Genomic DNA, 23,909 nt, shown 5'->3' with positions numbered 1-23,909 from the left:
GAATTTCCTTCGTTGAGTTCATATGAAGGCTGAGTGAATAAAGCACTTTAGGTAAGTTCATGACAATAAATGTTGAGTAGGATAACTACACATTTTATAAAAAATTTTATAAATATGTCAACATTTGGTCATTTCTCTATTTTGGACTATTAGGACTTGGTATTGTAAAGGGTAGTGCAATAAATACCTTCATATGGGTATTTCCCTCACTTTTCTATTCCTGAAAACAGATTTTTAGAAGTAGAATTTTGGAGGAAAAGCTATAAACTTTAAAGTCCCAAATAGCTCTCCAGAACGATCATACCCATTCCTGCAGATGGTAGGTAAGAGGGTCTCTCTACACTGCTTAACCAGTATTGAACATCATCATCGAAAAGAAAATCTTAGGTAATTTGATAAGCCAAAAATAGAATGTTAGCACTTTATAGCCTTCAGATATTGAGAGCATAGAACAGAAACTTAGCTCAAAATGTTACCACAAAGCACCTGAAACTCTGAGAAATAAAATATTGCCTGTGTTCCTTAGATGAATACCTGGAGTTGGGATTTGCTTCTCACATTCAAATTTTACATCATGTTAGGATATTTTCCTCTTGTAACTTTGCTTCAAGCTACTTAATCTGATGGAGAAATTTTCCTAAAAACATCAGTTAAAAAACAGTCTATGGGGGCACTGGGGGGGCTCAGTTGGTTAAGCATCTTTGGCTCAGGTCATGATCTCAGGTTCCTGGGATCGAGTCCCACCTCAGGCTCCCAGTCTGCTTCTCCCTTTCCCTTTGCCGCTGCACTCCCCCCCCCCCCCACCAACTCATGCTCACTCTCTCTCTTTCAAGTAAGTAAAATATTTTTAAAAAATAATCTACCCAAAACAAATGCCGCTAGGGAAAAACTATTTTCAGCCTTTGTTTCTCTGTCTTCAAGATGGTTATAAAGTTGTATATCTTTCCAGTCTTTCTCTTTATTGTTCCTTCTTCAGTTAAATTCATGCCAGTTTTTAAATTCTTTGGGAAGTGAGAATGGGTCAAGTCCCAGTGAAAAGACTCATAAGCCCAGTTGGGCCAGTGCAAATCCAGCCAATTGAATTTGAATTTAGATGACTTTTCAGCTAGAGCAAACTGGGAACTTTTTTGATCTTTTACAGGAAATGGGTATGTCTGCCTCAAGAAAATCTAAAAGGGCTCTGGGTGCAGTCACCACTAAAAGCTGGGAAGGTGGAAATAACCCATCTGTGTCCCGGATTTGTTCTCCTGTGAAGACTTGACACTGCTAAGGGAGGATTCCCTTTTCTTGAATTAAAGCATTCACTTGAAATCTTACCAAACGGCGATATCCTCTTTCTTTTCCCCTAAAAAGCAAATTAATAGGGGACTGTGTCTTGTTACACTATTTATTCAAGACTTGAACAAATTAATATTAATATACTAATCAGTTCGAAGACTAAGTCAGAAAGGTCAGTAGTGATAAAACTGCTTAGCAATTTAATTATTCTTTTCCTTTTAAAAGATTTTATTTATTTATTTGAGAGAGAGTGAGAGAGCACGCCGAGCATGAGTTGGGGGGAGGGGTAGAGGCAGAGGGAGAAGCAGGTTCTTCACTGAGCAGGGAGCCCTACTTGGGGCTGGATCCCAGGACCCTGAGATCATGACCCGCGCCCAAGGCAGATGCCTAACTGACTAGCCACCCAGGTGCCCCGCAATTTAATTATTTTTATATACATTTGAATTCTATACAGTAGAGATTGCTCCCATTTAACCTGTCAGTTTTGCTATGGCTGTGTTTTAGAGACAGCCACACCTATTGATACTTGGTTAACATTTCAATGCAACATTGGAGACACTTTTTCTGTACAAATTAATTATTTTAAATTGAATGGCAAAACTTGAGAGGCTACCATGGTTCTGATGTCCATTTGCATCTTCTGCTTTCCCAGAATGTACATTTCACCTGACATGTCTCTCTTACGGTCTCTGACCATAGCATGGTATTGTCAAGCCCTTTATTTATTTATTTATTTTTAAAAAAGATTTTATTTATTTATTTGACAGAGATAGAGACAGCCAGCGAGAGAGGGAACACAAGCAGGGGAAGTGGGAGAGGAAGAAGCAGGCTCATAGCGGAGGAGCCTGATGTGGGGCTCGATCCCATAACGCCGGGATCACGCCCTGAGCCGAAGGCAGACATTTAACCGCTGTGCCATCCAGGCGCCGCTGTCAAGCCCTTTAAAAATAAGCACTGGATTTATGTTTAAATCTCACTTTTAATCTTTTTTTTTTTAAAGATAATTCTGAGAAAAAGCCATTCCTGTGATCCTCAAATTGAAAGGAACGATGTAGAATCAGATATTCGCATCTTCCTTTCCTGACTTTGTTGCAAATTCTATTTTCCTTAGGCTAACTTGGATGTTGAGCTTTCCTTCTACATGCTGTCAAGGTTTTGACCCTGATTTTTCTAAAATCTAAAGGTGTAGTTCCCCCAGACTCATGTGTTAGCATGTCTTTGAACTAAAGAAAACCCTTCAGCAGTTTTTTTTCAGAGATGTGAAGACTCTGTGGCGTCTTGGTAAGATGTCTGTGTCTTGTTTACTCTAGACCATTAAAGGTCAAATCAGCTTTTGTTTCCTAGTTATTAAGTTCAGGAGCCAAAAGCTATTATAACAAAATAGCATAATAATATTATAATAAAATAGCAATGTTAGTGAAATACTAACCCACAAAACCCACTGAGCCTCCCTACCAGTCAATGCCTGCTACTGCCTTGAAGAAGTATATGTAACACCTTGGAAATTTGGTTCCAGAACCAGTCGTGAAAATCCGTTGAGTTTCTCACTCCTTGAAGAGGACGTACCTGGAGATGTGCTCCCTGTTTGGTTCTTGCTCTAGCAAGTATCAGAAAATCTGTTTATCGTCTGTCTCCTTTTTAGCACCCATTCTCAGACCACATCAGTCTTCCCTGAACTTATATCAGCGAAAAGCAGTTTTCCTCAGTGCTCAGAAAAAGAATAACAACTTCAGAATTTTTGAATGTTCGGCTTTTCTCCCAACAGTTGTCGTGCGTTGACTTAGGGAATAACTTTGGAAACATATGGGACAGATCTGATGTCTCATGCTTTGTTTCAGTCTTTCAAAATAATAACACTAATGATTGCCGTTTGTTAATCTCTTGTCCTTTTATGACTTAATTTCTGCCATTAGGCAACATAATATGAATGCCTAAAACAGTTGAGAACTTCCTGTTGTCAGTGACATCCTTACTAGAGACAGAAATCACTTTATTTACCGCCTTGTTGGTTTTGAGGGTCTGTGACATCAGTTCATACAGTTTGGCTCCCACATCATAATGGTATTCATGGAGGGAAATAGAAACAAGACATTGCTTTTTGCTTTTTTCATTTTTCCTTTTCCCTTTCTCCAGTTTATTTTTTCCTTATATAGTATAAAGTCTCACCTTTTTACTTACTATTTATTATACTTTTAAATTTGATCATAACAGAGTATGCTCTTAATTTAGATACAAAATGATTTTTCTTACAAGTATTTGGACAGGAATTACTCAGGAAGTGTGCAAATTCTTGATTGCACGTTTATTTGCACTTAATTGATTAGCATCCTAAAGATTAAGGAGAAATAACCAGGGAGAGTCCTTTCCTTTTTACAATGCTGTCTGTTTCTGGGAAAGTGGAAGAGAAGTTTGGGGTATTCTGTTCTCTCTGAATCTTTTTATAGTTTGTCTAATAGTCAGTATTCCTAGAATTATCAGTGTCTGTTACTATTATTATTGGAATAATATTCCAATTATTGGAATTATTGGAATTATTGTTGAGAAACTTTCTGCTTATTTTGTTTTCCCTCATGATTCCTACAGGTTTGTTAGTTGTACTGTCAATGCCAAATCTGTCTGTACCTGGGAGACTTTCTTACAGCTTTTTATTGGAAGATCATTTATCTTTTTAATTTCCCACCTATCGTATTTAGGGATTAAGAATCTTATAGTCCTAGTTAAATACAGCCCCCTTTATTATTGAAGTCCTCATACTGGAGGCTTTATGTCTTAGGGAAATTCTATCAGCTGTCACCCAAGGGCATTAAAAACCATATAAAGTCATATAAAACCTATCCTTCTAAATATACCTTCTCCTTTATATTCCATTGCACTTTTTCCTTTTAACAAACAAAATTCTGACTTGTTAATGGAGATGTGACGTTTTCGTTTTCTTTCTCTGTTTATTTAAAAAGGCACATCAAGAATGTGCTGTTGTGAAAAGCCATCTTGGGCATGGGATTGGAGTCAGATCGAGCTGAGTTCTAGTTCCAGATCTGCCCTTGTTGGTTAGTCTTGTGACCCTGGGCCGGTTACTTAACCTCGGGGAACTTCAGGCTCCACATTTTAAAATGGGAATAATTGCAGGGCTGTGACAGTTAGTGGATGCACATGGCACAGAGAATGGAAATGCACCTCTGATTATTACCATTACTTTTCAGTTTGGCATAGATCAGGTTGGCAGGCCAGTATATGAAATTCAGAAATATTTTTTCTTTTCTTTTCTTTTCTTTTCTTCCTCTCTTCTCTTCTCTTTTCTTTCTCTCTTCTCTTCTCTTCTCTTCTCTTTTCTTTCTTTTTAAAGATTTATTTATTTGGGGTGGGGAAGGGGCAGAGGAAGAGAATCTCAAGCAGACTCCCTGCTGAGTGCGGAGCCTGCTACAGGGCTGGATTTCACCTCCCTGAGCTGAGATCATGACCTGAGCCGAAACTAAGAGTCAGACGCTTATCCAACTGAGCCACCCAGGCGCTCCTTGGTTAGAATATTTTAAATATTCTCTTCTATTCTCTAAATTCTCTTTCTTTTTGATCTAGAATTCATCATTCATTTTGGTCTTTCCCTCTTATATCATTGATTTTTCCTTAGATGTTTGCTTAGCATTAGTTGTAGGTACATGTTTGTGAATAAAAGGCTAAATTGGCTTTTCTCCAGAAATGTTTTCCTCTGAAGGACATAATTGTGTCAGTGGTGTTGGTGGGTTTTCCTGTAAGGGAGTTGGAAGACAAGCTCAGACCCTTAAAATTGCCAAGTTAAGGAAGTTGTTATTCTAGGGGTGAAATGTATCTAGAAATGGAGTGGTTCACTGTATTTCACCTGTAGGACCTGTCTCCTCTATCTCCCAACAACTTCTGGGTCTGAAGTTATTTTGAAATCCTAAATTACCCTAAACTGTACTCTCTTTCCCTCTCAAGTCGCTGGTCCTCCACTGGGACTCTCCCTAGGCAGATCACTAACTTTTTATGGGTAGCAGTTTTCTGCTTTTAGCTCAAAAGGGAAGCCTTGACTGGCTTCTAGGTGTAATTGGTTCTGGAACAGGCTGAACAGTGCTGAGGACCTGGATCTGGTGATCTGAATAGAGCTCTAATTAACTACCCTCATGGCTGTCCATGGGGCCAGTTTTCATTCTTGGACTCAGAAGGAGCTTGCTAGAGAGAACTCATGTTTAACCTCTGATGTCTTTGATATTGGTTTCAAATTTCTTAGGATGTTGAGTCATTGATTACTCTCATTCTTGTTTTGTTTCAGTGTTGTTATGGTCCTATTCAGGTTTCAATTTTTTATTGTCATTTCAATTTATAGGGAGAGGAGGTGGATGTAACCAGCCATCTTGAATGAGTCAAGTAAACATCTACATATGATTTTTCACTTTAGCCTCAAACCTGTCTCCATACTCTGTTGAACTCATAAATGTTAGTAGCATAAGATTATTGATAGTACTAAGTAGTGGATGTTATCCTAAACATGATATATTCCTGCCCATTGTCTCATCTTGCTTTGTTCCTAACCTCAGTTATTGGTAGCATATACCATGCACCATATCATTACTCCCGCTTCCTCCCTCAACACATACTGCCCATTCCCTATCCTGTCTGTGTCCACTCAGCCCTCCCACTTTCATTTCCTCCTACTCTGTCCTTACATCAAGCTTTCCACCTGGTTTACACTGTTGTTAGTGGTCTCTCTTCTTTTATCCTCCAGCCCTCCACCCCAGTCCATTCCACCAGGCTACCCTTTCTTCATTGCCTACAGAAAAGTACAAATGCTAATGTATAAAATTCATGAATTGCTCCAAATGATCCTTAATTAATGTTGTAATACCATCTCCCAGTATATTTTCCTCACACTCTGAGATCTACCTACAACTGGATTACTCAGTACTATCCCTCAGTTCTTTGTGCTTTCACTACTATTGTGTAGTATATAGTTCTCCTTAACTTAGATGCCTTTCTTCCCATATTTACTTTTCAAATTTTGTGAACTTAAAGTTATGCTCAAACCAAATGCTATCTGTTCTGGCGAGCCTTGAAGATTTCTTAGTCACAACTAAACCTTCCCTTATAGTCCAATATTTTAGTAGCTCCTGGGCATTTATGTATTTAATATTCACCATTTGATGATTCACTAGAAACCCTGTAAGTTCAAGTAATTTTCGTGTCAGCTGATGTTGGAATTTTTTATTCCTGTGGTTGATTAAACTGTAGTGAAAGTTGAAAATGCAGTTAACTCATGCTATACGGGTGTGCACAGGAAATACATAGATTTTGGTGGAATTGTTATTTGAGAGAGGTCTGGGAATTTGTGCAAATATTTTTGTTAAAGATTTTGTGGATTCTTAAAATTCTCATGACATATCAAAGGTTCTTCTGCATTTTTTGTACTCAACGGTATGCATTAGAAATTGTTTGTTCTTGTGCCTCAATGTAGATTGTAAGTTTGTTGAATGTAGCTTTTGTTGTGTTCCGGGAGTACTCTACAGTCTCTCATCCTCCAAGACTGTCAGCATTACCTTTGATTCTTTTTTCTCTGGGCCAGAGCTGGGTAGACCAGAGAGGTCTGTACCTGAGCACGCTGAGCCAGAGAGTGGCTGAGGTTGATCTCACGCACCTGCCTCTGCAGGTGTTTCATCCATGGCTCCATGGGAAGAAAACCTATAACGCCGTACTCGGGTTTCTGATAAAGTAGAATTGGATCTGTACTTCATCTCCGTATTACTGAAAGTGTCCGCTGTTTCTCAGACCTGTTTTTTAATTGCTTGGGGTGCAAGGGTTAACCCAGGAATGATGCAGACAGACATATTTCAGATGTGTCAGTGAGTCTGGGTGTGGAGTAGTGTAGAAATCTTGAATAGTGGATGACAGGCAAACCCAAGATATCTGGAAGTCTGGTTTGCATAAATGACACATAGCTGCCCCAGAGCCAGTTTCTGGTATGTGGCTCACACTGCCCAGTGTTTGTATGTATGTTTTAGCTATCATTATCAAGAGTGGATTTTGTGTTGCAGTTAAAAGACGGCTAATTGTATTTGAAAAGAAAATCACCAATACCCAGATTGGTGTCATATAAAAATTTAATAATTATTTTAGGTCATTTTATTCTTTTCTAAAAATTGCACTCTGCAGGTACAGGAATTAACAAGCAATAGTATCATAATCTGTTTAATTTTATAATGGATTGTCCCTATCATCATGTACCTATATCCATACTCTGTCGAACCCATAAATTAAATGTTAGTAGCATAAGATTATTGATGGCACTAGGTAGTGAATTGGAGCTGTTCTCCCAGTGCAGGTATCTTGTCATAAGACACCCAAGGCAAAATCTTCTGTATTCTTAGGAATTTATGAAAGGGTGCTTGTTTTATGAAACTGAAGAAAACCTCAGAGACAGTTGGAAGGAATTTGAGGCCCTGGGTTCAGTCTCTGAACAACACACCATCTGATACTGACATACAAGTATGGCTTGTGGTGAACAGCATTTCTACACTCTTACCCTTGTAGTTCATCAAACAGGTGGGACCTCCAGCCTTCGATAGAGTGGAAAGAGCAGGGACTTTGGGATTCTTCAGATCCAGGTTTGAAAATTCATACTCCCTTTTTATTTAACTAGCTTCTCTGAGACTTTGCTTTCTCATCAATAAAGTGGAAAAGACTTGCATCGTGGGAATTCCATAAAGAGTAAACGAGACTATATTAGCATGCCTCTAACATAGTGAAGACTCAATGAATAATAGCTGTCATCATTGTCACTGTGCTGATCGCCATTTCTGAATTTATCTCAGCTGTGTTTTGTGACCTGGGAGCCACAGAAGGTGAATCCCTTGTGTAGTTTCCTGTGCTTCTTTGAAATAATTGCGTTTCTTTTTCCTCCCCTTAAACGGTGCATTTTTCATTACACAAATAGGGTGTTTTGTGAATTCTGCAACTCTGAAGCCGCACTTCAAAATGCTTTCATTCCAAATCAAAATTATTTGAAGCCTTTGCACAGTAATGTGTAATCTGTCTTCTCCATGAATTATTAACAACTGCCCCCTCACACCCCCAAAAGGAACACCAGATGATACAAAGGCTTTTGTAGTTCATTCGGCTGCTTCCCAGTTCGCAGAGGTGAGAGGACTCCTACCAGGAGACTCAACGATAGACACTTAGGTTGTTCCTACTGTGTGTAAGGTGCTCTGCCAGCCTTTACAAGGCATATAAAGGCCCTGTCTTGAAGGAACTTACAAAGTGGAAGCAATATGACCTAGATACAGAGAATTATAAGGTGATCCAACATGTGCTGATTGCTGACCGGTGCTAGGCACTGTGTGGGGGTGGGGGTGGGGGTTGGGGAAGCCTTCCTTCTGCCCGTGGGGAATCAAATAAGGCTTCAAAGCTGAAATGGCAGATGGGTCTCAGGTCTCCTCCTAGAGATCCCGTGTGTCTTTAGAACTGTGAAAAATCATGGGGCGCCTGGGTGGCTCAGTCGTTAAGCGTCTGCCTTCGGCTCAGGGCGTGATCCTGGTGTTCTGGGATCGAGCCCCACATCGGGCTCCTCTGCTGGGAGCTTGCTCCTTCCTCTCCCACTCCGCCTGCTTGTGTTCCCTCTCTCGCTGGCTGTCTCTCTCTCTGTCAAATAAATAAATAAAATCTTAAAAAAAAAAAACTGAAAAATCAGAACTGAACACTCACTTTGGAGGCATTCTGTACAGTTGAAGAATAGATGGAGATAATTGCGCATTCTCTTTGCTTGTGTCCCAGTTGCCTTTTGAAGGTGGTTTTACAGATGGAAGTTTGTTAATAAAGTGGAGAGGAAGGAGATGGGTGGGCTTGAATTTGCAAGATGCAATGTGGTGTTGTGCAGAGAATACATTCTCTGTCCCTAGGTGAGGTAATGTGGCAAGGCCAGATGTGGCTTTACCTTTACTTGATTAAAAGGAAAAAAAAAATCATCATTCTAGATTAGAGACCAAGACTGCCCCACTGTGGATAAAAATCTGTTTGAGGACTCAGATCAGAAAAATCCTTACCTGTATAGGAAAGATTTGCACAGCCTAATGATCTTACATCAGAGTGAGGTGTATGGTAGTTGGAATAAGGGGATCTTCCCTTTTTTTTCCTGCTTCCCTGCAGATGAAGGAGTCTCTTGGTTAGAGTGGTTTCTGATAGTGGCTCATTTTGCAGAGACAGGTGTAAAAAGGTAAAACTTTGTTATAACGTCTGCGAATTAATCAACACTAAAGGAATAGGAGACCGTAAGAATGGGCCTTTTGCCCTTTAAAGGAAAAAAAAAATCATCCTTATTTTTACACTAACAGCTGAAAAAGCAACCTGTGGTTAGAGATGTTGTCTATCCTTTGACACCTGAAATAACAATTAAATAACAATTTTAGTCCTGTTTTCTGGATTTCTTTTTTAAGATTTAATTATTTGAGAGAGTGAGCAAGAGAGGGCATGAGCAGGGGCTCATGAGAGAAGCAGACTCCCCTGCTAAACAGGGAGCCCGATGCAGGACTCATCCCAGGACCCTGGGATCATGACCTGAGCTGAAGGAAGATAGATGCTTAACTGACTAAGCCACCCAGTCGCCCCGGTTTTTGGATTCTTGTAGAAGAAATCCATATTATCCTAAGATATAGAAGCAGATTTCAGTAATTTTATAAATACATATATTTATAACATATATTATAAATAGAAATATATATTATAATAAATATAAATATATATTATAAATAGAAATATTTTATCTATTTAGTTTTTTTTCTTTATATCACTCATTAATCCTCCTGAGGAAATTTATTTTAAAGTTCTTGGGTCTCAGAAAATGACTGCGAGGGCTTAATACCTGCAGGATGAACTAAGGATGGGGAAAGACTTCAAGGAATGGGGGGGGGGGGGGGTTTCGTGGTTGGCATAGTTTTCATCCTGAAGGGACTGCCTCTATCTGCCTTTGAGTTCTCTTTCCCCTTTCTGCTGCTTACTTAGACCTTATTTATCACTTCTGTCAGAGGCTGCAGTTGGAAAATGAAGAAAAGTGAAAATCCAGATTTATTAATTTTTTTATAGTTGACCCTTGGTTCAAAAGGGTAAGAGGCTGGATGATTGGATAAGAGGAGCTTTGGAAATTAATTATTAGTACAGTCCTGCCCTCTTGACCAGTAATAAGTGAGAGACAAAAAATTCCACAGAATCAAAAAATCCATACTGGACAAAGAATAATTAACCTTTTTGGATCATGTACTCACAGATTATGAACTCTATGAGTATTCTGTTTCCCTGATATTATCATCATAATAGTAAACATTTACTGAGCATTTATCCTAGTCAGCAATCATACTATGTCCTTTATATGTATTTCTTCATTTACTCCCTACTCCTCATTCAGCTTGATGAGATATGGGTATTGTTGTTATCCTCCTTTACAGATGTGGATACTGAGGCTTATAGTGCGTAAACATCTTGCTAATAAGGCCATTCAGGTAATAAATGGCAAAGCAAGAACTCAAAACAAAGCTGTCTGACCTAGACTGCTTGCACTTAACCTCTGTCTGGGTTGTCACACTGAAATATTTATCGATTTCCCATTAGGGGTATGACCCAGTAGTAGATACCTGGAGCCACTAAAAGTGCACTCATCTCTGTGGAACACGTAATTCTGAGATGCACAAATTAACCTAAACAATGGCAAAACCAAAGATAAATAAGTGAGGTGAATATAGAAAGGACATTTAATATAATCTTAAAAGATCAGGGCTTGACCTGATAGGATTGGAAACGCTACTCTCCTTTGCGTTTGGATCCTATGCCTGGCCCATACCGGTAGGAGTTGAGTTCAGTAGAGACAGACCACCTGCTTATCCGGCATGGGTCTGGCCACGGAGCTACACATACCAAGCTCTGTGTAAGGGACTTGGTTTTCCAGGGGAGTGGAGGGTGATGAGAAGATCACACTGTGTGCCAGGATACCACATATCAAATATGATTTTGTAAGAAATGTTTTATCCTCAAATTAGTTTGGGAAATGCTGTGTTAAACAAAGTTAAACAAATTTTTTTTTTAGTTGCAAGATTTCTCAGAGCCTTTAAGATACTAATCTGTGTTGTGACTATCCAAGAGGTTATTATAATTTGGGAAACACTGAAAGAAATGCCTGATATTGGGTCACTTTCCCAGGTTACCTTTCTTGTAGCATATCTTATTCTAGGTAAAATTTATGACTCCTTTAGAAAAACCCTTAGGAATGACCTCATGTTTTGAATATGGGTCTAATATTTTTAATTTGGTAGTTGGGGGAATAGAGATTCAAATTTAACTAAAAGGTCTTTTTGTCCCTCTTTGAATCACAAGTTTCACTTGCTGAAAACATGTGATTTTGTACCAAAGAAAGGTCTGAGAGTAATTATTAAGAGAATCATTAGGGAGCCTGAGATGGAAACAGCAAGGAGAGTTGATGGCACCCTGTTCCTCAGCCTGCTTCCATTTCTCCTGCCCTCATCACCTTGCTCCCAGGACCTGAGTGGCACTGGTAAAATGTCCATCTTCCTAAGGTTTCTACCAAATGCACCTTGGGGTGAAGAGGGGCAGTGTAGATGGTGGCTCTGATTTTTCATCTCTTTGTAACTACTAACTTAAAAAGCCTGTTTCAATGGAGAGTTGAACTCAATAATCAAAGCGATTCAGTTGAACCATTTTCAGGAAAAATCATTTTAAAAGTAGCAGTCTCTTTGCCAAATAGGTGATTCTTCTTCGAGTTTAAAGGTGCTGTAGTTTTTTCTCCTATGTATGGTTTGGTTTGGTGAGAGCTACTTGAGACAAGAGTAGAGCAAATGTGGGTCATTAAGGGCAGAGGTGACTCTTGAATCACTACTGTGTTTATAAAAAGTAAAAAAGAATGTATGGGCATTCTTAGGAAGATACATTTTTCACCAGTAAAGATGTCACTGAACGAGCTATAGCCTAAATGAGAGGGCAGAAAGGGCATTGGACATTACCATTATCAACAAACATTTACAGAGGGCTGACTGTGAAGCAGAGTTTAAGTTAAAGTTCTGCTGGGTCAGTTAGTAGAGCATGGTACTCTTGATCTTGGGGACATGAGTTCAAGCCCCCCCCCCCATTGGGCATAGAGCTCACTTAAAAAGAAAAAAGAGTCCTGTCTTCATCAGACACACTGATTAGAGAAGGGGATAGACACATGCCTGAAATCTTAAGTAATAAGACATGTATGTTAGTGGCCAGTGAGTGATACAGATGGTATGAGAATTCAGATAGGATGTGGTAGGCAGAATAATGTTGCCCCCTCAAAGATGTCCATGTCTTAAACCCTGGAAGCTCTGAAGATGTTACATTGCATGGAAAGAGGAATTAGGGTTGCTAATCAACTGACCTTGATATAAACAGGTAATTTTGGATGATCCTGGTGGGCCCAGTATAATCCTGAAGGTCCTTAAAGTGGAAAAGGGAGGCAGAAGAGGCAGAGTGAGAGAGAAAGACGTAAAGATGCTACATTGTTGGAGGAAGGGGCCACAACCCAAGGAATGCAGGTGACCTTGAGAAGTTAGAAAAGACAAGGAGAAGCAGATTTCACTTTGAGCCCCCAGAAGAAATGTAGCCCTGCAGACAGTTTGACTTTTAGCCTAATGAGACCTGTTTTGACTGCTGGCCACTAGAACTAGAAGAGTCAGTTTTTGTTGTTTTAAGCCACTGAGTTTGTGGTAATTTGTTGCAGCAGCAAGAGGAAACTGAATACAAGGATGCTGAAAAGAAAGAGGAGTCAGGGACAGTTTCATGAAGAAGGTGGTTTTTGAGCCAGGCACTAAAGACAGTTAAGAGTAGTCAGACCAGGGTCACAGAATTTATGTTCCAGGTACTAAGCTAAGTTCTTTATACCTTTAATTCATTCATCCTCAAAAAAGCTCTGTCAGGATAGCATTCTTCCCTAATGTGTAGATGAGAAAACCTAGGTTTGGAGAGACTAAGTAACTTGGGCCATCACCACAGGGCAGGACCAGTCACAAACCACTAGTAAATAGCTGGCCTTTTAACAAGATGGCAGCTGACATCTACTGAGTGCTTACTTTGCACAGGCAAAGTGCTGAGGATGTCATGTCATTAGCTCATGTAGTCCTCTTAGACTCTAAGCATGAGGTGATTTGTAATTTTTCTGAGGCACAGATTTGGCTGGCCGGCAGGATGGCTGATTTGGAGGATAAGAGACTAGAACCAGAAAATCCAGTCAAGACGCAACAATCCTGACAAATGCTGATCAGAACATAAAATACAGGTAAAGACAGTAGGCATGGGAAGGAGAGAACAGATTCCAGAGACAATCTGCTTTGTTGAAACATAATTTCCTCTTTGAAAAAACCTCCTCCCTCTCTAGCTTCTCCCTCCATGTGTGATTAGGGTGCTGCACTTTAATGAGTAGACATTTTAGAATTAATAACAGGTGTCAGTATTGACAGTGCTATAGACTAAATTTTTCCACTTACCCACAGAAGCATGGGTAGCAGTCACATAAACTCTGTAATATGCCTTCTGATGTGGTAACTCACAGATACTGTCTTTAATTTCTTGGTGGTATAGTAACTGTCTTAAGTTCAGCAACAGCAAATGTATATTTATTTAAAACCTACCATTTGAAAGAGCAATATACTTGGGTGCCTGTGTGGCTCAGTTGGTTAGGCATCCAACTCTTGGTTTCTGCTCAGGTCATTATTGCAGGGTCGTGGTAGATAGAGCCCCGTTTTGGGCTCCCGGCTCAGTGGGCTTGTGCTCATACTCGAGCTCTCTCTCTGTCTCTCAAATAAATAAATAAATAAAATCTTTAAAAAAAAAATAAAGATGAAAGAGGAACATACTGTTTACTGTGGGTGTCTCAAAAATGAAAGTCGACTTGGAGACATATCTGAACAAGGGTGGTGAAATGAACTAGGAGGAGGAGGTGAATAAGTGTTAGTGTCAGTAATTTTGTAGAATGAACCTAGCTTCTTTTCAAGTAGACATATATTTGCAGTTTTCTTTGCCTAAATAAAAGAACCATTTAAAGACTTTAAAGATCTGAAAACTCTGATCTCATATAGGTACAATTCCATCCATGAGCTATTTGAGTGGAACTACTTTCCCAATCATACCAGGAGTCACCAAAGTAAGATTCATGATCCATGAATTTCCTCCTCAACCCCCCTCCCCCAGTCTGCCTTCAGCTCAGGTTATGATCCGAGGGTCCTGGGATTGAGCCCCACAGGGAGCCTCCTTCTCCCTTTCCCTTTACTATTCCCCCTGCTTGTGCTCTCTTGCTCTCTCTGTCAAATAAATAAATAAAATCTTTAAAAAAAATACTGAATGGCACAACGCATTTATGTAGGATTGATCCATTTTTAAAAAGTAACATATACTATATACTCCCAAGCTGGAATTTGATGGTAATGCTTGGAAGTATGGTACAGAATCCCTTCATAGGTGATACTAATTTTAAAGATAATATCTCATTTTAATACTCCAATATGAGGTACAAGGCAGATTCCATTATACCACTTCCTACTCTATTGTGCGTATGTCTGTGTGTATTCATTCATGTAGACTTGAGTCTTCCCACTGATTTCAAAGAATGATTTAGGGCTTTTCACTGCCGACTTGAGTTAGTAGTCTAAGTTCCCTACCCAATGTGGTTTGATTTTCTGTCCAGTTAAGTGATCAAAGCCAAATCCTCAAAGCCTGAATGTCTTACCATGGATTCTAATAAGTTCTAAGTTGGCCATTCTTCACAGTTTTAATCAAAGCAAAGGATGACATTTGCATTTTTGTCATCTTCGTTTCAAAGTGTTTGTCGTATTATTAGATTCAGAATCACCCTGAATGGTTACACATCAGTAGACTCTGCCTAGTTATTCCCGAAAAGCTGTCCCTGCCAGAACAGGGGCCCATTTCTACCTCAATGGAATATCACCTAAATACATAAACATTGGATTCATGTATGTCCAGATTACTGAGAACCAGAAGTCATCATGGCAGGAAATTTGGGGTAAACTGGAGTTCTCCTACAGAGTCACCAACCCATGATAGCTTCCTCTCACTCTCCTGATCTCAGTCCCCTTGATGTGTCCTGGGTTCCCCCATTTCCTCCTTTACATCTCCCAGTAACATTTACGCTCACATGCCAGCAGCACCCCGGCACCAGTTCTGCCTCATGTTCTGCTTTTGTTCTGTTTGTGGGGTATTCTTCCATTTCCTCAACTGGCTTTATTAACCAGGACACACGGATGAGTAGGAACAGGGAATGCAAGCATGTTTTCTTTTTCTTTCTCCTGCCTTTCTGTGTGTGTGTGTGTGTGTGTGTGTGTGTGTGTGTATGAGTGTATGAGAGACATACACCTACAGAACCAGCAGACGTTTACATAGCTCTCCAGCCATGCTGACCTTCACAATGAGAGTGTCCTGCTGATCTTTGAGTGACTGACACCATCATGCACTGCATGGTGGGCGCCCCTGGAGTTGCTGCCCATTTGTTGTGGCTAATGCACTATTTGGCAACTAAATTTTAGAGTTAGAGCATTCTTACTTTTTAATAACTTTTTTTCATACAAATGGTGTGATTTTGGTCTCGTAGGTTATTCGTATGATTCCTAAGTATGTAAAAGTTCAGGAAGCCTTTGCAAGTACATTCTTTCTGAATTATTTAAAAATTAGAAACTCTGAAAAAAAATGGGGGGTATATGCCAAAGAGTGTTTGATTTGAAATAAATAAAATCCATATGCTTAAAGCACTATATGTAGTCAAGATGAAATTTCCATATTTGCTATGGATCTGTTCTCATTTTTCTTAAGAGAGTTCTGTCCAAATGTTTTATTATTGTTGGCAAGATCCAGATCCCGAATCTGCCCTCAGTGCTTTGTTTTGTTCAGTCTTGGATTTTGGATCAAAATAATAACCATTTATTAATTTGCCAGAAATTCTGCATCCCGACTCGTGTTATTTCTTCACAATTGCACAATCGTCTTGGCTGTCATGAAAATTACTTTGCTTAAAATAAGTATAGAAAAATTAGTGTAGACAGATACACACGTACACAACAGACACGTACTACATATGTATGTATTTAAGCTAAAAGATAGCTTATGGGAAAATGTGAAACCCTGTTGTTTCTACACTTCGAGAAAAAAATATTAAGACAAGAATATGTGTTTTAATTTGTTTTCCATTGTCAAGAGCCTGGATGTGGGGGATATTGCGAGTAACGGATAATTTACCCTTCTCCCCAGATTATCAAATATATGGGTCTTAGGAGTGTTGCAAAGTGTATATTTGCATAGGAATATAACACTGAGGGAATTTGGGAGGGAATGTTTAAAATGTCTTCCAACAGATTATCAACTAGTTCGATAGAGAAGTACCGTGGGGAGGCATTTATATCTCCTTAGAGCACAAAGTGTGAAATGACTGTAGAATTTCCTGTTTTAACCAAGAATGAGAGAGAGCTATGAGCCATTCACTTCCTGAGTGGACACATTCCAGCTGTGCAGACTGGTCATAGCACATCTGCCAATCAGAACAGGCCCCGGAGGGAAGCCCTCAGATGCTGAGTCTTGTTTACATGCATCGTGACTCTGTTTCTCCCCTCCTCCTGTGTGTTGTACCACTAGGGAGATTTGTGGGGGAATTCGCTATTACATGCCTAAGTAAACTCTACGAAACTAGGATCCCAGCCACATCAGATGGTATCCCGGACAGATTTTTAGCTCATCTTTAGCCACAGGTAAGAGTTGTTGCTTTGTTCTATGAGGATAGCTGATCTGCATCCAGTTTCCAGCCTTGTTTTGAGGTATTTTCTTCTCATGAGCAAAACTAGCAGCCTAAAGCTGAAGAGGAATGTTAGAAAAAAGTGATTAAAATGTGCGCTGTCTTGCTATGACTTTAAACTTTTAGTGCTCCACAAGTGAGAAACCATGATGTTTTTATTTGAGGGAGTGTAAAACGAAGTTAAATTAAAACAAAAGCTTGAAAAGGGGCAGTAATACTAGGTCACTGTGGGGAGAAACAGGAACCAGAAGCATATTAACATTGTGCATTTCAGAGAGCAGTGTATCTAAACAAACATGTTTTATTATGAATCTTCCTCCTTTTTCGTCTTTCAGAAAACATACTTCCTGTGTACTAACTCCTTGGTTTCAGAAAACATTTATTTTTCATTATGAATCTATTCAAAAAGAACTGAAAATAAATATTTAACTGTGTAAATCCTATGCCTTTTCTTCCATAATTCTCCCCAGAAGTTTTATAGTATGTTTTTAGTATCTTTATGCTGCTCCACGAGCAATAAAATTAAGGGGCAAAAAAAAAAAAAAGAATTCCTGGCCAATCTTTGTTTTGCCATTAAATTCTGTATTATTAGTATTAATTCAGAAGATACTTTAGAAAACTGTATTTTATTAACACTGCATAGTATTTTTAAAAAGTCATTGCGTAGGATTTTATTGTGGCTTACACATTGCTTTCTGTTGTTAGTTTTTCCGTAACACTGAGACCTTTTCACTTTTTTTATTCTTAAGCATGTACTGAAAAAATTATTTGGAATAGAAAAAAAAAGACAACCTAGGGACTTTGTAGTTCTTTCTCTTATATATAATAGTCTTCAGGTTGATAACAGCATTTTACAGCAGCCTCCAAAGAGGCACATGTGAAAACTTCAAGCAGCCCTGCCCTTGTCTCTTACCCTATGGCAGAATTTCTCAACGTCAGCAGTATTGATGTTTTGAGTGACATAATTCTTTGTTGTAGGCTGCATTATAGGACGTTTAACAGCATCACTGGTCTCTGTAGCTACTAGATACCAGTAGCTCCTTCTTCCCCAGTTGTGACAATCAAAAATGTCTCCAGGCATTGTCAAGTGTCCCCTGGGGAAGGGGGAGTAAAATTGCTCCTGGTCAAGAACCACCTCCCTCTATGTAGCACATTAGACCTAATTATCAGTGAAACGTTGAAATCCAACTTCTGAAAAATTCTGGGCAATAGAGAGTTAAGGATGAGGCTGTATGGGTCTTAGGGTGTTTGCAGATGTTGCTGTAGCTGACTGCTCATTTTTTCCCCCCTCCCTATCCTGTTGGAAGCTTTTGCCAGCCATGATTCATGGAATGATTTTTTTGAGCTGAGTAATCTGTGGCTTTTCAGTTTCCTTACTTCTTTCCTTAGCTAAATTTGTTTGGGTTTTAGCATAGTGTTTAAAACAGCAAAGATCTTTGAAAATGAAATAATGTGTGTAATGATATACTTTCCAAGTAGATGATTGTAACAAACTGTAAAAACTTTCCGTGCCGGTCTATCTTTTTGTATATCCTTTGTACCTCTTCTGTCAGACAAATCCTTTCAACTCTGATGAAGAGCCTCATACAGGGGAAGACACAGCAACCTTTGAACAGTCCTTTGTGAAATCTATGGTATGGCAGCTGGTATTTAAGAAGTTCTTTTCCAGCGCTTCTGAAGAGTATTTTGACATGTAGCTGTCTCCTTTCTTTACAGATCGCAACGAACGAAATAAACCAGAGCATCGTTCTTCAAGGTATGAGTTTATGGTTTTTAATAATTCTGTGTAACACTTCTCATTTGGAAAATATTTGGAGGCAGTGCAAGTATCCCTTATAGAGTTGCTGTATATTTGAATCTTCTGTGGCATTCAGAAAAGCTTCACAAGGGAAATACTGTTTATTTTCTGAACAAAAATTCTTTATGAAATTATTGACTACCTGAAAGACATATCTTCCTTGTGAATTCCTATCAGTGACAGCTAAATCTTTACCAAAAAAAAGAAAATCCCTATTTCCTTCCTTTGGTGGTTTTCTTCCCCTTTCTTTGACCGATATTTTTATAAATATGTATTTTTTCCTAATCATAAAACTCACATGGGCTCACTGTAGAAATATTTTAAATATTTTTTTAATATAAAGCATTAAAAAACAAAGCAAAACAGCCTGTCTTCCATTAGCTAGAGATGGCTGGTTACCGCTAAAGTTTGATGTAATTGTTCTAGTTTTTCTCAGTATATATGTATTCCAGTCGAATTCTTTAAGTTCTTGTTAAATAGATTCAAAGGCCAGGAAGGCTGTTTCACTTAAGCCCCTCACTCACACTGTCTGAGCATGTATTTTACTGGACCTTCACCAGCACTGAAGAATATTTTTTAAAATACTTGTCAAACTTACAGGTGGAAAATAATCTGACTTCTACTCCTATGCAAGAATGATAGGCCTGTGTTCGATTTTTTTTTTTTTTTTGCCTAGTTCTGTGAAGGACCATAATTCCTTTAATATTATTTTCACCTTATTTCACAGTCCACCCCTTTTACTTTGCATTTTGTGTTGTGGGAACCGATAAAATGGTAATAATGCATTCACTGGGTTGGAAAACCAAACCCTGATGCTTTTTCAAGGTATCAAACCCAGTATACATTGACCTCAAATGAATAAAAATACAAAGTCTATGAAAACTCCATTTGTCAATCAAAATAAGTCAGTGAGGCCTAATCTGGGAGAAAAATACAGTGGAATATTTGGAATGTAAGGCTGATTTTTTTTTTCCGGGTGTAATTCACATACATTAAAATTCACTCTTGGTGTATGTTTCTATGAGTGTTGACAAATATAGTTATGTAACCATCACCACAATCAGAAAAGTCTGTAAGACTGATTTTTTTTTTTTTTAGATTTTATTTATTTATTTGACAGAGATAGAGACAGCCAGCGAGAGAGGGAACACAAGCAGGGGGAGTGGGAGAGGAAGAAGCAGGCTCATAGTGGAGGAGCCTGATGTGGGGCTCGATCCCATAACGCCGGGATCACGCCCTGAGCCGAAGGCAGACGCTTAACCGCTGTGCCACCCAGGCGCCTCTGTAAGACTGATTTTTTAATACTTAAAAATAATAATAGAAAAAAAGGCAGTGTAATAGACAAGACTTTAACTGTGAATGGCATAAAGTTGGAATGGTAAAAAAACACTTTGTGTGATAAAATCAGTATCCATAAGACACTGAAGGTTTGGTAAATCAGGCAATATAAGTTTTAATTGGAACAAATGTAAATCCTTACACTTAGGTCTGAAAGACCAATGGAACATAAGGAGGTAAGGGAGTTGTAACTTAACAGTATGTTTGAAAAAGTCTTGAGGATTTAGTTCTTTGTAAATTTGTCATAAATCAAAAATTTTGTGTCATTGCCTCCACCTCCCCCCAAAATGTCAGCATCAGTTTAATTATACTAAAAGAAATAGAATGTCCAATAAAAGAAAAGTAATAGCTCTAGACCATACTTTTTGATATTGTATCCAATTTTGGATCCACAAGGCCTTGAAAAATTGAAGTATGCACTTGATATATATTGATATCACTTGAGGAACTTAACAAAATCAAAAACAGAGTCCCATGCTCCACTCCAGAGATTCTTATTCAGTAAGTATAGGGTGAGTGGGTCCTGGGAATCTGTATAGTAAAGAAGTCCCTCGGTGATTCCGATGTATAGCCAGGTTGGGAACCAGTGGAATAGAAGACAGCAGCTGAGTTGGGACAGGGAATATGAAAGAGAAAAGTAGGGTGGAAATCAAAGTTAAATCACAGGAAGACTTAATGTAAGGGGTTTGGTGAATTTAGCCTAGGTGTGGAAGTTTGGGGAGGTATATGGGACAGAAGTAACTGGCTTTGAGGCCCTGAAGGCTAGTATGTAGAAGACATTAGCAAACTTGTTCCCCCTAAAGGCTAGTCTCCACCACCAGAAACCAGGGATCCCTGCAGGAATGGCTAATTGCAGCTCTGGGGAGGGGAAGATACACGTGGGCCTGGACTCATGCTGTGACCGAAAGATGGGAAATGTTCAACTAATGGGTTGTATCAAAAAGGCCTAGGAGGCAGTTTCAGGAACCTCCTACTGGCCAAATCTGGGACAATTTGAGTATCAAAAAAATTTTCAAATGATAATCGATTCTAACACATGGGAGTTTTAAAAATCCATGCAGAAGAGCTCATAGAATCAGAAAGTCATCATTTTATAATTCTTAGTATAATAGTTGATTCAGGCAAGGATCATCGAGTGGCTACAAAAAGTTGTTGGACAAATATTCACACTGCCTTAAAATTATTTTTAATTACAAAGGGGGAAATGTAACTTTTCAGTGAATAGATCTGGGGATCTCATTCTTAATCAGGTGGTCAACTAATATATCATCACTAGTGAGATATCCTGACAGCAGGTGTCTCCACATAGTGCATTAGCAGTACATACAGGTATCACTTATGTAGTACTAGTCCCGACAGAAACAGATAATGTAATAAAAATACCAAAAGGCTTAAAAAAATTCTAGAGTAAAAGAGACTGAATTTTTCTTTAATCTGGAATTTTAAAATCCAGATTTTTAAAAAGGTGCTTTGGGGATAATTATGAAATTTAAATATGAATTTTATTTTGGATAATATTTTATTAATAAAACTTTTCTTAGGTATGTAATAGAAATGCTGTTATGTGTGAAAATATTCTTACTCTTAGGAGATATACACAAAAGTAATAGAGGTGATGCAGTCTTTTTTTTTTCTTTTTTTTTTAAAAGATTTTATTTATTGGGCAGAGACACAGCAAAAGAGGGAACACAGGCAGGGGAAGTGGGAGAGGGAGAAGCAGGCTTCCCGCTGAGCAGGGAGCCTGACTCGGGGCTGATCCCAGGACCCTGGGATCATGACCTGAGCCAAAGGCAGACACTTAACTACTGAGCCACCCAGGCGCCCCGAGGTGATGCAGTCTTATGTTTGCTAAATAATCCTCAAATGATTCCTGAGGGAAAAAAAAGCAAGAGGTAAAGCCGCAAGTAGGGGAAAATATTAATAATTGGTGAATAGATGAAAAGCATATGGGTGTTAATTGTGCTGTTCCCTCTATAGACCTGAAATTGCAAAATAAAAAGTAGCCGTGGAAGCGACTGTTCTGTGTTCCGTTGAGTCCCAGAGGGCGGAATGTGCGTCCGTGGGCGGAAGTTGAGGGGTTGTATTTCTGCACAATGTGAGGAAGGATTGCCTAACATAGCTGGTCAAAGATGGAGCGGGTTACTCTGTGACGGAGCATTGCCAAGAAAAAAGCTAGATAAGCTAGTGCTGGGAATAGAAAGATTCACACATTGCTAATTACTATTCTAGATGGTTCCAGCCCCTTGCTCATTCAGCAGCTAATGGGTGTTTGTGGAGAGGCCCTCATCTGGGCTTGCGGTACCATAGAAAACAAGAAAATGTCTCCAGCAGGATGGAGCATAGAGCGCCCGTAGTCTGGATACTCCCAATCTCACAGAACCTGTTTACTGTAAAGGCAGGCTCCCAGTCTCCATCGTTGTACTTCGGGCAATTCTTGTGGTACTCTTGAGGTTATTTGGAAAGTATTTTATCTTTGACCTCTATTTTATACCATCAGATTCTCAAGGACTGTGCTACTAGTCTTGGTAACCTTAGCACTAAGTATAGTGCCTGGTCCATGATAAGCACTTAATAACTAAATGTTGAATAAATGCCAATTATAGTTCAAAGAGAGAAAGGAAATGCCAGTGTTCTTCTTTTGCAAATTGGGAGGGATCTGACTCTCAAAAGCTAGCCTGTAGCTGTTATTGACTGTTTAAGTATAGCAAGGAGTAATGCCCTAATAAGAAAGGAGAAATGTTTTTGCAGGAAAGACCATTGTTTTCTGGGCAGGGTGTCTGCTGAGATTGGCAGTGACCTGTTCTCCCGGTGCCATTCTCAGCCGAGCGGGGATACCTCACCAGGCCTGCAGTGCGTCAGGCCGATTAATACCTGCTGCATCCACCGAATGGAAAGAAGAGGAGATAAACAAAAGTCACTTAATTTTGGTATTTTTGTTGGTTCTCCTCAGGCCACTCACTCGGCAGCAAGAATGATGGGCTGAACGCCCAGCAAGGATGAGACAGATGCATTTCTTTTGTTTGTATTTTTATAAGGCCAGGCGCTCCTATAGCTTTCCCAGTGAGAAGTGAATAAATCTCGGATGTATGCTTTTCATTTCATGCCTAAAGAAGGAAAGCATAACTCTTGTCAAGTTAAAGGAGGAGTTTTATCAGGTATAGGTCAACACTAAGACCTCAGGCTAAAAAATATTGCTTAAGCGTCTGTAAGAGGTTTGCTGGGTGCTTTTTGGTTGTTTGTTTTGATGTTGGCATTTAAAAATTTGCTTATTGCTGATTGAGCTCTTTTGAAGTCAAAAAATACTGAATTCTTGTCTTTGCCTTGTTAGTTTAAATACACCATTTACCAAATTGACATCCCATGGAACATTCTTAGGTAGGATGTTAATCAGTATACAAGAAGTAAGTCATGCGCAAAAAAGTCTGTGAAATGGTGATTTAAAACAAAATTAGACATATTTCTTTGCTGGGATTCCATTAAGAGTCTTTGATACACAAAAGTGCATTATAAAACTCCAAGTGAGAGATTTACTATACAGGATTTAAAAAAATTTTTTTTAATTGTAACTTCCTTTCCCAGACACACAGCTGTTAATAACATCTAGGAAAATGTGCTATGAAATGACAGTTTGGGAAGCTAATTGAGAGGGAAGTAGGAGCTAAAGATAATAAAGAAAGTTAA

General features: G+C 39.0%; 1 protein-coding gene across 4 annotated transcripts in view; it reads left to right on the top strand.

The window, feature by feature from the left end:
* SH3D19 (SH3 domain containing 19) overlaps positions 1 to 23,909 on the top strand; it is a 170,335-nt gene that overhangs the window by 66,266 nt on the left and 80,160 nt on the right. For all 4 annotated transcript variants that reach the window (XM_040626354.1, XM_040626353.1, XM_040626355.1 and 1 more), the window contains one exon: positions 18,809 to 18,848. In XM_040626354.1, coding sequence (XP_040482288.1) covers positions 18,809 to 18,848 — 40 coding nt within the window. Of the gene's footprint in view, positions 1 to 18,808; positions 18,849 to 23,909 lie in introns of those variants that run through there.

Source organism: Ursus maritimus, unplaced genomic scaffold (assembly GCF_017311325.1).
Source record: "Ursus maritimus isolate PB19 unplaced genomic scaffold, ASM1731132v1 scaffold_11, whole genome shotgun sequence".
In the NCBI taxonomy this organism is placed as follows: Eukaryota; Metazoa; Chordata; class Mammalia; order Carnivora; family Ursidae; genus Ursus; species Ursus maritimus.
Note: the sequence above shows the minus strand (reverse complement) of the source record. Positions and strands in the feature narration are given on the sequence as shown.